The sequence below is a fragment of the Punica granatum genome, chromosome 2 (assembly GCF_007655135.1).
Source record: "Punica granatum isolate Tunisia-2019 chromosome 2, ASM765513v2, whole genome shotgun sequence".
Lineage (NCBI taxonomy): Eukaryota > Viridiplantae > Streptophyta > Magnoliopsida > Myrtales > Lythraceae > Punica > Punica granatum.
This window is the reverse complement of record NC_045128.1, coordinates 35,017,197-35,031,702: the sequence shown is the minus strand read 5'-3', so window position 1 is coordinate 35,031,702 and position 14,506 is coordinate 35,017,197. Positions and strand designations below refer to the sequence as shown.

Below are 14,506 nucleotides of genomic sequence, written 5' to 3'. Positions count from 1 at the left end.
TTTTTTTTCACTTATGTTGATCCATAATTGAATTTTTTATTTTTCCAGTAATCTTTAAAAAAAATATTAATATATTATTTAAATTTTAACCCCCGTCGAGCGGGTCGATTTGTCCCCCAACGATTGGACAGGGAGCGCGCCTCAATTCATACCATCCCGTCAAACCCACGTGACAAAGTAGGGAGCCCATTAACCATGGAATTCTCATGGACCAAATATCAGCCCAATGGACCGACTAGTGGGCTCGACTAATAGCGAAAAGACCTGTTTACCTCCCGGCGGCTGAAGAATGACGTACGGAACGGGATAGTCAATGGAGTAAACCATTAGACAAAAATGCCGAGCGAATTTCCAAATATGCCACTAATAAAACCCATCAATTACATATCTTAGTAACTAATAGAAAGCATGATCATCATCTAAATCCAATTACACGGTATCGGAGACGGAACCCTAGAATGAAAAAGCCTAAGAGCTGGTGAACTTGGTGACGGCCTTGGTCCCCTCCGACACGGCGTGCTTGGCGAGCTCGCCAGGGAGGACGAGCCTGACGGCGGTCTGGATCTCGCGGGAGGTGATGGTGGGCTTCTTGTTGTACCTGGCAAGGCGGGATGCCTCCTGGGCGAGCTTCTCGAAGATGTCGTTAATGAAGCTGTTCATGATCCCCATGGCCTTGCTTGAGATCCCAATGTCCGGGTGGACCTGCTTCAGGACCTTGAAGATGTAGATCTTGTAGGTCTCCACGCTCTTCTTCGACCGCTTCTTCTTCTTGTCGGCGGAGGACGCGCCGCCCTCCTTGGGGAGCTTCTTCTCAGCCCGGGGCTTCTTCTCGGCCGGGGCCTTCTCCGCTGGCTTCTTCTCGGCCGGCTTCTTCTCGGTCTTCGGGGCCATCGGAGAGTTTCGGGAGAGAGAGGGTTCGGTGAAAAGAGAGGAATTCGACTGTGGAAGACGAAGTGCTGAAGACGAAGCGTACTGATGGGGAGAGGAGCGACCGAGGGGTTTTGCTTATATAGGGGGGCTGGGGAGCGCTGCGGTTGGTCGATTGGAATTGACGCGGATCGAGGGGTCTCTGCCGTTGGATGGGCGCAAACTGAGATGGACGGATGGGATGGAGCTTTGAGTAAGCGGGAGTATTAAAGGATTCAAGTTTCAGTGCCAATGGGAGAATTTGGAATTTCCCGCAGAAATGATTTGGCGGGACGGGATTGGACGGTGTCGTTTCGGCAACCGGTCTAGTAGGCACCAAAATTTGGACTTACCATATTATCATTTTGCGCTAGACCGTAAAATCGCTCAATGCGCGATTTCAATCAATCGACTTAATTAATTTTATTAAAGTAGATTAATAATTACTCCTTGGTGGGTCATCTCGGCTCGAACTGAATTAGTCAATCCTTATTGGGCATCTGAATAACAAAGTACACCATAAAAAAGGTACACTAAAAATATTGAACAAATACAATCAATCTTTTTGCATAGATCGGATACTTAATTGCACAATTTTAATTTATAATGTTCATAAAAATAATTCATTAACTCAATCCCAGTGTATAGGGTGAGTTTTATTACTGAAAATATTATCTATATACATATCATTAGACTCGTAATGAAAATATAATGTGTAAGTTGTATATATCAATTTTAGTAAAAGTTACAAGAATTGAAAAGAAACGAAAAGAAAAAAGAAAAAGATCAAATGAGAAAATGAGTATTTTCGATTATAGAGGAAGCTAATGGATTTAAAATAATAAAATATAAATCATAATAATTAATAAAGGTTCACGAGTATTTCCATGACGAGTATCGAAAAAAATGCACCTAATACTCCCGGCCATGAGTATTAGGTATGTGTCATTGTACTGTACACCTCCTTTGATTAAAAAAAAAGTGTGTTTATTAACAGAATGAGAGAATTTATATTGAAATTTTGGTTCAAATTATTTGGTTGGTGGGAAGTTATGATGGAATTCTCATATTACAACAAGATTTAGTTGTGGGGCTTGACAAAGCTAGGCTCTAGGGCGGTGGTGACGCTCGGCCGAGGAACAACCATGTCCGGCGGTGCCGGAAGGCCTATATCGGGAGAGAGAGCCTTCCTCAAGGAAAGGGGATGAGAGGAAGAGAGAGAGAAGGGCTTAGGCCCATGAGCTGTTCAAAGAGTCGGTTACGGATTGTGGGTTATTTATGAGAAATTATCCTGCTTAGCCTATATACGCGTATATGAAATCCTTGCGCTATGTTCATAACATAACCAATAGTTTATTTCTGTAAAAGTAAATCATATCTCTACTATTGCCAAGCTGGAATGGGACCTTTCATCTTACTTTTTATTGCCAAAATTGCCCATGCTAGATATACCGTATACGTTGATTAATGAAATCATTAGATTGAAGATGCAAGGGTAAATTTCCTATAATAATTACCCATCCATATTTTTTCTCGACACACCCTCCCTCTCCACTTTAAATGTGTCCTCCAACTTCTAATACATCAATGTTGATATCTTTCTTTATTGATTTCAGAAATATATGAAGCCATATTATATTTACTCGATTTTTCTAACGTCTTTTATACGCGTGATTTCCGTGCTTAGTACATCGGCTCTAATTTTGTATGATTATCTACATCCCCCGTCATTCGATATATTTACCAAATACAACAACTCACATTCCAAAGAGTGAACGAGTGAACTTCACAAGCACTTCTTTTTTCCCGAGTGTGAACTTCTCGAACTCGCCGCCTCATACCTCCCTCTCCGTTTTTTATATTACATATAGATAGATTCGATGACCCAAGGGTCCAATTCATTGCATCGGTCAAGCTCTAACTCTACTTATTCATGACAATTTGATAAACGATTTCATGTAAGAACTGATGGTGCGAAGAACAAAAATGAGACAACTGAAGAATTTCACAAAAAGTGAGACGAATACCGGACGTATACTATACACCGAACAATAATATCCCTCTTCCCCGTAAGCATATCATGCATCAAAACTGTATTCCTATCTATTCAAACTTAGAAGTAACTTATTGCCTTGTTGATGAGAACGAAGATCCTAATGTCGAGGGATCCTATAATATATAACCAACGAAAATGGAGAGCTTCTAAGGAGCTCCAAGGGCACCGTGCATCCCCCTCCTCAGCACCGCTGGATGGTTTAGCAGAACCCCCTTTTTTCTAGCAGGAGGCCCATCCGGTTATAATTTGCCGTAAACATGACTCAGAAAGGAGAGCCAACCGGGGCCATGAGGCCAAGGTACCGCATTATCCTGAACCGCCGAACCTTTCTCGCAGATTTCAAGGGAAGATTTGACTCCTCCTGCAAAGAGAATGGAGCAATGAGTCAAATTTCACATTGTGGCAGGAGAAATTACGTTATTGGTCCTTCAACTTACGTCGAAGTGAAGCTTAGGCTTCCGTTTCCTTTTGCCCCTCCCTCTCTCGGATGACTCGTCTTCTAATTCAGTTGAATTCGATGAAGTCATTCTACCTGTTCAAGCATTTAGAGAACAATGAAACCAACCCCCAAGCATTCCACGTAAGTCATGGCTTATCAAGGCTCCAGATCATAGTGATCTCTTTTGCTCAGGTATTGTATCTCAAGCATGAACTTTCTAATAGTACATTGCTGTGTATGATGAATATAAGATGCACTGCATGGGTAATATACTCTAAAGCATCTTCTAGATACGCAAAACCAACTCAAAATACATCGAGATAAAGCGAAGCAATTCCATAATGCTTCCCATTTCTAATTTTGACTAAGGTGCCTTTATATTTCTTTCTTCGGCTTGATAGAAACCATAGAAAGGTGAAAAAGAAAGGGAACTTACCCGAGGACTGCTGTTGCTGATTTGAGATATTCTTCTTATCAGGGCTCTTAAATAACTGCCTGCGAAATCCTACGCGGTCCTTCTCATTTGAGACCTGCATCACAAATGGACATTACTACAACAGTTTCTGAAAATGGCAGATTTGAATTGGAATTCTTGGACCCAGTTCGTATTCATACATGTTTCGAAGAATCTTGAGAACCATCTGCAGTGTCAGCTTCCCTTCCGTTTAAGCACTGGAGAACAAAACAAAAGGAAAAACTATTGAGTTCAGAGAGATAAAATGGACAGTCATAGAGAAGGCTCGCTGCTGGATTGTAACGTATTCCAAGGAGTATCAAATTAGATTGCACGCCCTCTCTGACTATGGTAAGAAATCTAGCCAGGGCACTCAGAATTCCAGAAAGTAACGGACATGTCAGTTTTATGCAGGAGAAAGATCAGGTGAGACAAATAGAAGCACAAAAGATTACAATGATGAATCTCACAAAGCGTTACCGCAATTGCCAATTACCATTATGAAATGTTCTATGGGTTTGTTCTCAATCTCTGAGAAGTGTCTGGAAGAACTGACTATAGAAGTCCACCAATGGGAAGAATGGGGATTGTCTCCTTTAGCGTCAATGGCCTATTCTATTTGAAGATATATTTCTTGGGGCTTGGGTGTGTGTAAATGTCATTGACATGCTTTTATCTTCTATATTCCTGACAGGCAGATAGACTATCTACGCTCCAAAAAAAATTATGAGAACATGCTTCAGCATCAAGCATGTTTCAACGCTCCGCAAGATCTATTCCAGTGTATAACACTTACTGGTGTCATGCATCCTCCAGTGCTAGTTGTAGCCTGTGATTCCAATATCTGCAAATCCTCATGCTCCCGAGTTCCTGCTGACAAATCCCTACATAATATAAAATATTCAATGAGATGAACAACAGGAATACAAAAGATTCAAAATATATGCCAACTTGGTCTTTCTTTCCCTTAAAAGAAATCCTACCATAAAATAAAATACGAAATTTATGCTAGCTAAAATGAAAGACCTTAATCTGTTTCAGTCACAAATGTAAGAACAAATTACCAGTTACTGGCTGATTCAGCATGCTCATCCAGATCAACTAGATCAGTTCCCGTCAAATGACCATCAGAAGGTTGAGTTCTCATGTCTGGTTGGTTGCTGCACGGGAGGAGAGTAGATCCTGATGGTCCTTTTCTTAAGTGATAGACTTTGTTTAACCCAGTCGTGGCAACATTGGACAATCCATCTCTGGCATATGACGATGATCCCGCGAAAGCATCTGCAGTCGAGACAAAATGCATTAGATAACATAGACCTACGAACTTACACAAATCTCATTACCATCCATCAACTTCACACGGAGGAAAATAAAAACACTTCAAGCTTCAAGAAAGCCTCCTGTATTTTCAAATGCCATGCATAATGGCAAGATTATTGCTTGTGGAGTTTCAAGGTTCCATTAACTTCCGTGCTCCATTGCATATTAAAACCCCTAAGATAAGGATAACTCTGTCTTCATATTCAAATGGCATCAGCTGTTCAAACATCCTCGGGCTGCGATGTTATTGTGATGTCCCTATATACTGCAATGATGATGCAATGGCGCATTCTTTCTATATCACCATCGCCACGAAACTTCTAGTAGCGCGACATAAGTGATCATTGGAATGCATCCACTGAACTGAGTATACAGACCAGAACTATGAAAGATTTTGCAAGAAAGATAAAGCGCAATCCCGACAAAATTACCCTAACTCCGCTAAACTCAAAACGCCAATGGCAGAATTCTACAGAGTGAGAGCATGACAATCCGAACCAAGACAGTACAGAGAACCCAATTCGATGAAATCAAATCAACTCCAGTCAAAATTCACGCAACCAATCAAGAATCAATCTCTACGAGACCTGAAGAAGCTTCAGAAGCAAAGGAGGAGCAGAGGAAAATTGAGAAATCAGTGCGGCGTTTGGGCGGCGGCCCCCGTGGTTGCTGCTTGTGCTTTGCGATGTTGTCAATTCTCTTCTTCGCCATCGCTGTAAATCCGGGCAGATCACTGATAAACTATAAGGAGAGTGACACACACAAACCCTAGAGGAGAAAAATTTGGAGGAAGAGGAGGAACAAAGTAACTACCAAACGTCCTGGCTCAGCAATGGACCGGGCCCTGTGGATGATATAGATAATGCGGCAAGGAAAGGCAGTGACAGATGAATAATTCTCGTACGGTACAATGTGGGAATAAATGCGAACGTGTCGGAGACAAATGACAGCTTCCCTGACTCGCCGCCACTTCAGTAGAGGGGGAAGATCGGTGGAAGGGGTCAGCGGACCGCCATGACAGGACCTCGAGCTGCTGGTTGATGGTGAACGGCGCCCGAAGATTTGGAACGGCATGCCAATGGCTGACGGACGAAGAGAATAATGCTGCCGGGGAAGAACGTCGACGAGAGGAACTGATTGCCTCCTCATCATGGCAACGAAAATTCACGAAAAACGGCCAAATCTAAAATGAATTTCTCTTTTCTTCTTTTAAGAAACATTCTTTTATTATTATCTTGTTCGGGTAGACAAAGCTTATTTCATTTTGACAAGTGGAGAAATCCATTTACGAGGTAAAATATTCTGGCCAAAAAAGGGAAAAAAAACGAGGTAAAGGACTATCTAATCATCTTTATATGTTATATATGGGATGATTAGTGGTCTACTAAGAGAGAAAAGAACGAAAAATAAAGAAATTTGGGAAGATTTCGCTGACGAGAAAAGTATGCTGGCTATTCCGAGCAATATCTTATCTTTAATGCATTTGTCAGGATGTTTAAAGCCGCGGAATATATGTTAAAAAGTATATATTATTATTTGAAATGAACTGCATGGGATGGCTGAATGATACGAAATGGTGAGGATGACTCCTCTCGGCGTGAAATTCCGGTGGATGGAGGATATCGCGGGGAGAGCTTCGACTGAGAGCTGCGATGTTAAGAGGCAGTATGGAGGGGAAAAGCTCGCATTCAGATGAGTGGATCATGATACTTAAAGTATCTCACCGAATGAGCAGATTGTTGACGTAGACTCAGCGACTCATTTAAGTTTTCTCGGTTTCCATTCGAATGCTTTTAATTTTTGGTTGAGTCGATTCATACGGGTCAAAGTCTTTGTATCGTGCACATCACGCAATAAGAGATTGTTTTTCGTAATTGCATTAGGTAGTTCGGCATCAGTGTTGTGTGGCATATATAGAAGGTAAATGATGCAAAGCAAATTATGACATTATCAGCCATAGATAATGTCTCGCATCAAAGAAGGAAACGGTTAGATTTATTAGAAGGTAGGGTGAGAGAGTTGGCACATTATTATTTTGGTGAAAAAGAGTGGCCAAGAAAGAGCAAATGCAAACCTCTTCCTTTCCAAATTTCACTCCCAACCGAAAAAACAGAAAGCTCATATGCCAAATTTAGCCCTTTAAAACAAAAATTCTCTAAAATTGCAAAAGAATTCTCAAATTGTATGACTGGAAGCTAACAGCTAGAACCATGGAATTGCCTTCACAAGCCTTATCTCATCCACTTCTTGTTCTTGTTCTGATCGTGCTAACGCTGATGCAACAAGTGAGTGCCACTAATAACATCAATGGAGGTGTTAGATCGTCGTGGTTACATGTCGGGCACAACGTGGTCGGTAAGAGAGGCCAGATCGTCCATCATTTTCATCTTTCCAAGAGAAGCCTCGCGAAGGCGCAGCATCACAGGCCCAAGTTCCAGCCTGGCCCGTGGAAGCAGGCATTCGCCACCTTCTACCAAGGAGGCTCGGGTACATTCGGTATGAGTTGTTATGAACTTTCCCGTTCTCGGATTTCCCTATACTTCCCTATACTTCATAATGCATCTCGTATGTCTTGATGCCATTATCAAGATAACACTGGGGACGTCCGGATTTTCCCATCTTAATGCGTCTGGTTTGCAATGGTAGGCGGGGCTTGCGGATACGAAGACGTAGTGCAGCTAGGGTACGGCTTCCAGACAGCGGCTTTGAGCTCGGCTCTGTTCAACAATGGGCAGACCTGCGGAGCCTGTTATGAGATCGAGTGCGTGAACAGCCCCCAGTGGTGCCAGCCAGGGCAGGCATCTCTCATAATCACTGCCACTAACCTCTGCCCTCCAAATTACTACCAGTCGAGCAACAATGGAGGGTGGTGCAACCCGCCACGTGAGCACTTCGACATCGCCCAGCCCGTTTTCAATCAGCTGGCCAAGGATTATAAGGCCGGGATTATTCCCGTTACATACCGCAGGTCCAATTCCACAAAAAAAAAAATTTCACGAATTTTATAAACCATCAAACGATAAAATTAGTGTACATGGTTATGGGGAGCAAACTGAACGGGGCAACGAGTCTTGGGTTCAATTCAGAAAGAGACGAGACCTTCATATAAGTTAGTTTATCATCGTTCTTACAAGATGAGATGCTATGTTACATTTCTTTCCCCATATTGGAAATAAAATAGAACTCCATCAAAATACGAAGACCTCATACCAAAACCTAGGAATGTAACACGAGAATCAAAATTGCAGGGTGCCATGCCAGAAGAAAGGAGGGATCAAGTTCACGATGACTGGGAACCCATACTTCAACCAGGTGCTCGTGTGGAATGTGGGTGGAGCCGGCGAGGTCGTGGGCTTGCAGGTGAAAGGCAACAAGACCCCGTGGACGGCTATGAAGCGACTGTGGGGTCAAAAATGGGAGACTGATGCTATGCTAGTTGGGCAGTCGCTAACCTTCAGAGTTCGGGCTGTAGACGGAAGAACATCCACCTCTTGGCATGTTGCCCCCCCAAACTGGCAGTTTGGGCAGACATTCGAAGGGAAGAACTTCAAGTAAGAGAGTAAGAGAGATAAATAAACCTTCTCCATGAGCCGTAAATTTTTGCTTGTAGAGTCTGTATTTTGTACATAGCAGCTCCCCTGAAAGGTGACAATAGAAACAAAATGTTGTTCATTACCGAAGTAAGTACCAAGCTGCTACAGCCCGAATGCAGAAGGAGCTTTGTTTTTTGGAAAATTTCTTCCATTTTTCCCCTTTGATGAGATTTAAGAAAACTTTCAATTGCATTAATAAAACGAATCGATATTATTTTCAGAACCTGCTCTTGCTTCTTATGATTCATTTTTTTAACAACATAATTAATGACAAGATACTACACAAGCTCATACATTTCTTGCTAATACTTGGATTGGTTTATCATAAATTACCTGTCCTAGATCAGAGAAACGGCATGCATTTTACTATCATCTGATTTCTTTTGCTTCTTCTTTTTGCGTTTTTCTCCTTTCATGTCTGTCCTTGCCTCAGCGCGTTTTGTATTGCTCGCACGCATTTCCATCAGCTTCACTTTCGCATCTTGAAAGAGTGCATCTGACCCCATAGCCATCAGTTGCTGAAAGCACCCATAGAGAAAATGAATCAAGAATCGAAACACAAAATTATCAAAGGCAACAATTGCAAATGAGTGAAGCAGTACACACCTTGAGATGGTCCATAGCAGCAAGATTAAACCCGATCGTGTCCTTGCATTCCTGATACAAGATTTAAAACCAGCATTCTGATCATCACAACATATAGCTCGAACGCAAAGGACCCAAAAGCAGCAAATTCCAGTGAATTATGGGACCACATTTCTCAAAAAGCAGAAACTACCACCAGCAAGTTAAGAGAAGAAACTTTAACACTGGAAGGCTAAGAAAACAAATAATGGTTTTAACTCTGAACATATTCAGGCAAGTCCACCAGCTTAAACATCGGCATAATTTTAGGAGTGATGCAACGATGTGCAAGTTTTTCTTCTTCTTCTTCTTCTTCCTTTTCCAACACCCCCCACCCCCTTCTCCTCCTCCTCTCTTCCTTTCCTGAGTCCGACAGTAGAAACCCAAAAGTATATCCTTACCTTCACTTTTTTAGGAAGATTGTCTTTCAGATTAGACAATATGGGTCTTGCAGCAGGAGTAGACACCAACTGGTTGTAATGTGTCTGAAGGAGGACTGTGGCAATCCTTGAGATAAGCTCAACCTGAACGCAAAATGTTGCAGATGTTATTTACTTCTCCATAACACCAGCCAACAACGAATTTTCTCTATAAGCCATCAGTTTGAAACTAGTGGCAAATTCTCATTCTCGAATAACCAATGAAGTCAAATATGGTAAGAAGACACCATAGAGTCTCCATTTAAAATAACTTTAAAATTTGTGGACGGGGCCAATCAGAGTTAACACATAAACTTCTCAATAAAAAGTACATCTATTTATGCACATAAAAGAACGTGGACCAACCTTGTCAGAATATGAAGTCCAATCCCTCAGATAAGATAAAAGTTTTAGAGCGTCTGAAAAGGGTAAAGCCTGCACAAGGAGAAGTAATTTACATAATAGCTACTACGTAAACAACAATTAGAACAAGCCTAATAAATCTGCAAAAAAAAATTAAATTCTAAGAAAATAAAGTTGAATGCTTCAATACCAGTAATGTCTGCTCCAGATCATTCGAATGAACACTGGAAAGTGCACGAAGAACAAAATCTGAAGGAGAGAGTCCAAGCATCAAGTAATTAGGTTGGAACTCAGCAACTTTCCCCTTGGTTTTCTCCTCCTGAAAGTTACAAACACATTAATGCAAATTCTAATAGAATGGCTTCAAGATACAAACCCTCATCAATTCAAACTTCTATTAAAATTTTTGCAATTGAATGGACCATCAATAGCGATGATTATTCCCCACATTCACTAGCCTATGCTTCATACAGAGTCTACATGGTGAGAGAAGCAAAGAAGTTCTCAGGATGACTATGTTTCAACAGGCCCATCTTATTTTTCATTTATGATAGGAAGTCACATGTAAAAACACAAAAATATCTCTTCAGGATACCAATTGTCCACAATTTTTAATTCACATTGATGACTAAAGGGACTTGGGCTAAAGCAATACCTCATATTCAGCAATTCTCTTTATTTCAGCTTCGGCCAAATCCAAAGCCTCAATGATAGAGTCACTTGCAGAAAGGGTTTCTTGAGTTTTCTTTCCTGCTAAGGCCACGGCTCCTTCTTCTGGAAGTTCTTCCTTGGGTGCATGCCTATTTCCAAATGCATTGTCCGCGTCAGACTCGAACATCTGCTCCAATCTTTTCTCTTTCTCTTCCTGAAAATTAAATAGACAACAATTATATCAAGGAAGCATCCATTAAATAATCAACTGATTACCAAAATGGAGAAAAAGTAGTCATCCACTTCATTTTGTTCCACCATATAAAACACTTTAATACAAAAAAAAAAAGAGTAAAACGCCAACCTCAATAAAAAACGGTTCTTCAGTACGATCCCATCGGCGTATAGACCTGTCATGAGAACCAGTGACAAGGAAATCACCCCGATCGCTGATTGCAAGGCACCAAATATCAGCATGATGTCCCTCAAGGGTCAAGAGCAACTCAAATTTGTCAGCGTCCCAGTATTTAACTAGACAGTCTTTCCCCACGCTAAAGACATAATGCGTATTGCGCACAAACTGCACTGCCATAACACTGCCATAGTTACAAAGAAGAGATCATTAGGATACTAGGTAAGTGTCAAATAACTAAACAGCTTCAATTTATAGATATGCGCACATATCAGCGTGAGCAAAGAGGGATCTGTGGCGATCGCCAAAGTCTAAGCCCCAAATCATCAAATTCTTGTCAGCAGAGCCAGTCACGATCAGATCTCCATCGGAAGATATATCCATACAAAAGACAGGAAGCTTGTGGCCGTACAAGGAATGCATAAGTTTGAGTGAGTCCATGAAGAAAACCTGGAAATGCTTGGCTAGTCAGAAAGGCTAAAGCCTAAGTTAACAAAAACCAATTGCATCATTGACGGAATAAAATACAAAAAATGACTACCACGACCAACGTTCCACTACTACTGAACAACTTCAATTTAGAATCTAAGTACCCGAAGTTCAATTAGATTTATTGTGCCATCCAATGAGTACGAAAAAATAATGTACGAAGTTACATTCTGACCTTCACTGTGCAGTCTAAGAGTGCAACAGCGAGTTTTTGAGCATCTGGGCTTACAGTAACAGCCAGAACATCATCATTCATCTTCATGGTATGCACATTCGATATAGTTAGATGCTTGGAATCCTGTTCATCAAATAGGACAAATTGTTACCATTTCACTAATATAAGCTCCAGAAGATCAATATTTTTTTTAAAAAAAATTGCACTCCTTGTAGGCCATACCAAATATGAATTCTTGTTATGAGAAATAGACCATAGAAAAAAGCACACAAAGACTCAATTATCAAAAAAGAAAGGTTGCTGCATACCTGGCCAGGTTTCTGCTTAACTCCATATTCCCAGAACTTTATGTCGTGATCTGCACTTCCAGTTACAAAACGATTTTCATTTGGAATGGCTACTATAGAATAAACTTTACCACCATGAGCTTCCACGGCTTCAATGCAAGTGCCACTTCCAATATCAATTATTTCAATTGCTCCGCCTTTAGTTCCAACAAGAGCATACTTGTTTTGAGGTAAAATCAAACCACATAGGCCATACCCAGAATCAATGGTTCGTAAGCAGGAACCCGTGCTAGGATTCCAAATCTTTACAGCACTGTGACTAGTAGCCATCAAAAGGCTGTTATCTGAACTGAGTGTAACGCTTCTAACATCAGATCGGTGTCCCTGAAGCTCAATAGCAAGTGTCTTATTGGTGCTATTTGTCTCAACAGAGTAAAACTCTAATAAGTTATTGTTCAAAGACAATGCTAACGTTGCCAGTGAATTTTTTGGGGTAACGGGACAAAAAGAAATAGAGCAGATCTTCTTGCTTGCTCGAATGGTTTGAAGGAGCTTAAAAACATCACCAGCCGTGACTGCAAGAATATCTTCTTCTTCAGTAGCATGCACTGCATCTCCATTTTCAGATGCACCAGGTTTTGCTGATTTCTTCTCTTTTTTCCTGCTAATCCTTCGTTTCGCTTTACGCTTTGCACTAGCTTCATCTAATACACGAAACACTTCCACTATCTTTCCTGCCACTTGACAAGCCAACAAATTTCCAGGCTCATTAAATCTGACAGTGGCCACCCTATCCTTGGTCTGCCGCTTAATTTCACCAAGCTGTTTCAAGACTTCCCTTTTATTATGAGTGGACATATTGCCATTGACAATGGTAGTAGATCCATCTGTACTAAGTAGTGGATTCCCGTCCACTGATTCATGCTTAATTGTGTAACATCGAAGTTCCGGATCGGCAGACCCAGTGATCAGGTATCTTTCTTCTAAATCAGTATCAATGGACCAGATTTCACTATGATGGCCCCCGACAATCTGCATACAATGTTGTGTCTCTAGATCCCACACTCTGAGATACTTGTCTTTTGAGGAACTAACAAGTTTCTTACCAGAATCCAAGAAGACAAGGTCTGTCACCTGAAATGGATGAAGCAAGCCAACATTGTTTTAAGTCAAGACTGAAAGGGAGAACAAACAGAAAAGTGCATGTGTATTATGTAGAGAAACCCCACATGAACCTGCAGAAACAACTGACCTGGTCGCGATGGCCACGCAGTCGATAAAGGCCAGTCTCCCCTACCACATCCCATAGGATAATGTCGCAGTCTTTACTTCCCGAAGCAAGCAAGGACCCAAGCTTATTGTATCTAAGAGCAGAAACAGCACCCTCATGTCCATTCAATGTCGTCTCACATGAACCTTTCCCAGAATCCCATATTCTTATGCTACCATCTGCATAGCCACTTGCAATCTGAAATTCAAAGTGCACCTCCAGTGATGTTGCGATTGAAGCACGAGTAGGAGATAGCAAATTTATATTGGACACTAAATCTATCTGATCGGTTGAAAAAAAGTACAAACATCTCATCAGCTCATCATTGAGAATTTCGAAAAAAACCTCTCATTTCCATGTGTTTATTCCACCGTCCATGAATTTACTCTGCGAATTCCAAAATTTGACTTCTTTTCATTCTCGATAAAGAAGGAACATCGAAATGGAAACAACTAAAAGGGTTGGCCATAATCGTCTCAATGAAAGGAACAGAGTAAAAGAATCTGCCAGTGTTAAGAAAGAAACAACTGCATAACAGGGACAAAGGAAGCAAATTTTGCTTCCTTGATATCACCTCTTCGAAACTCAGTCACATTCATCGCCTCAACTGAATCAAAGACTTAAAATTTTCAGCTTGAGCTGAAAACGTCCTATCATTGACAACGAGCGAGCAAACTTACCAGAGAAGAAGGAGAAGAGGCGATGGAGGTGACGGCGAGGGAAGGACCAACGGAGGAAGCAGAAGGCGACAGAGTCTTGGTGCAGACACCCTGACGCACGTGCCAGACCCCAACCTTCTCGAGCGCCGGAGCGAGGAGGTGCTTGCCGGAGCTGTCGTACGTGATGTTCCCTTCCACGGAGACTATCACTCCGAATGCCGCTGCAGGTTCATACCTCAGGTATGCCTTAACCATAGCTGCATCCGCCCAAGAGCTCTCTCTCTCTGTGTGTCGGTCTTCCCTCTCCCGCCGAGCTGGTTTTGTAATCAGACAGCCTTAAACCCTAGGGTTTGAGGAGGAGCCGACCAGAGGTTTAGAACGGCGGTCCC

The 14,506-nt window shown here is 41.7% G+C and overlaps 4 protein-coding genes across 5 annotated transcripts; 1 reads left to right on the top strand and 3 right to left on the bottom strand.

The window, feature by feature from the left end:
* Positions 1-326: 326 nt before the first annotated feature.
* Positions 327-996, bottom strand: LOC116193765 (histone H2B). Its single transcript, XM_031522517.1, has one exon. The coding sequence runs from the start codon at positions 889-891 to the stop codon at positions 469-471; it is 423 nt and encodes a 140-aa protein (XP_031378377.1). The 5' UTR covers positions 892-996; the 3' UTR covers positions 327-468.
* A 1,897-nt stretch (positions 997-2,893) lies between these two features.
* Positions 2,894-6,374, bottom strand: LOC116194139. 2 transcript variants are annotated; one of them, XM_031522871.1, is made up of 8 exons: positions 5,989-6,374; positions 5,763-5,908; positions 4,920-5,136; positions 4,652-4,739; positions 4,017-4,073; positions 3,838-3,931; positions 3,400-3,494; positions 2,894-3,323 (listed from the first exon to the last, which is right to left on the bottom strand). In XM_031522871.1, exons 2-8 carry the CDS (start codon positions 5,884-5,886, stop codon positions 3,225-3,227), a joined length of 774 nt encoding a protein of 257 aa, XP_031378731.1. In that variant the 5' UTR covers positions 5,887-5,908; positions 5,989-6,374; the 3' UTR covers positions 2,894-3,224. The 2 variants fall into 2 exon arrangements, with proteins under 2 accessions (XP_031378731.1, XP_031378730.1); XM_031522870.1 differs by having other exon boundaries at positions 5,763-5,888; positions 5,989-6,373.
* A 966-nt stretch (positions 6,375-7,340) lies between these two features.
* On the top strand, positions 7,341-8,761 carry LOC116196300 (expansin-A9-like). The gene is made up of 3 exons (XM_031525956.1): positions 7,341-7,671; positions 7,822-8,143; positions 8,424-8,761. The coding sequence occupies exons 1-3, from the start codon at positions 7,386-7,388 to the stop codon at positions 8,728-8,730; spliced, it is 915 nt and encodes a 304-aa protein (XP_031381816.1). The 5' UTR covers positions 7,341-7,385; the 3' UTR covers positions 8,731-8,761.
* Positions 8,247-14,506, bottom strand: LOC116196299 (WD repeat-containing protein 3). The gene is made up of 13 exons (XM_031525955.1): positions 14,139-14,506; positions 13,441-13,656; positions 12,210-13,322; positions 11,902-12,024; positions 11,506-11,687; positions 11,190-11,421; positions 10,830-11,039; positions 10,365-10,493; positions 10,178-10,246; positions 9,794-9,916; positions 9,375-9,425; positions 9,102-9,286; positions 8,247-8,813 (listed from the first exon to the last, which is right to left on the bottom strand). Exons 1-12 carry the CDS (start codon positions 14,370-14,372, stop codon positions 9,107-9,109), a joined length of 2,862 nt encoding a protein of 953 aa, XP_031381815.1. The 5' UTR covers positions 14,373-14,506; the 3' UTR covers positions 8,247-8,813; positions 9,102-9,106.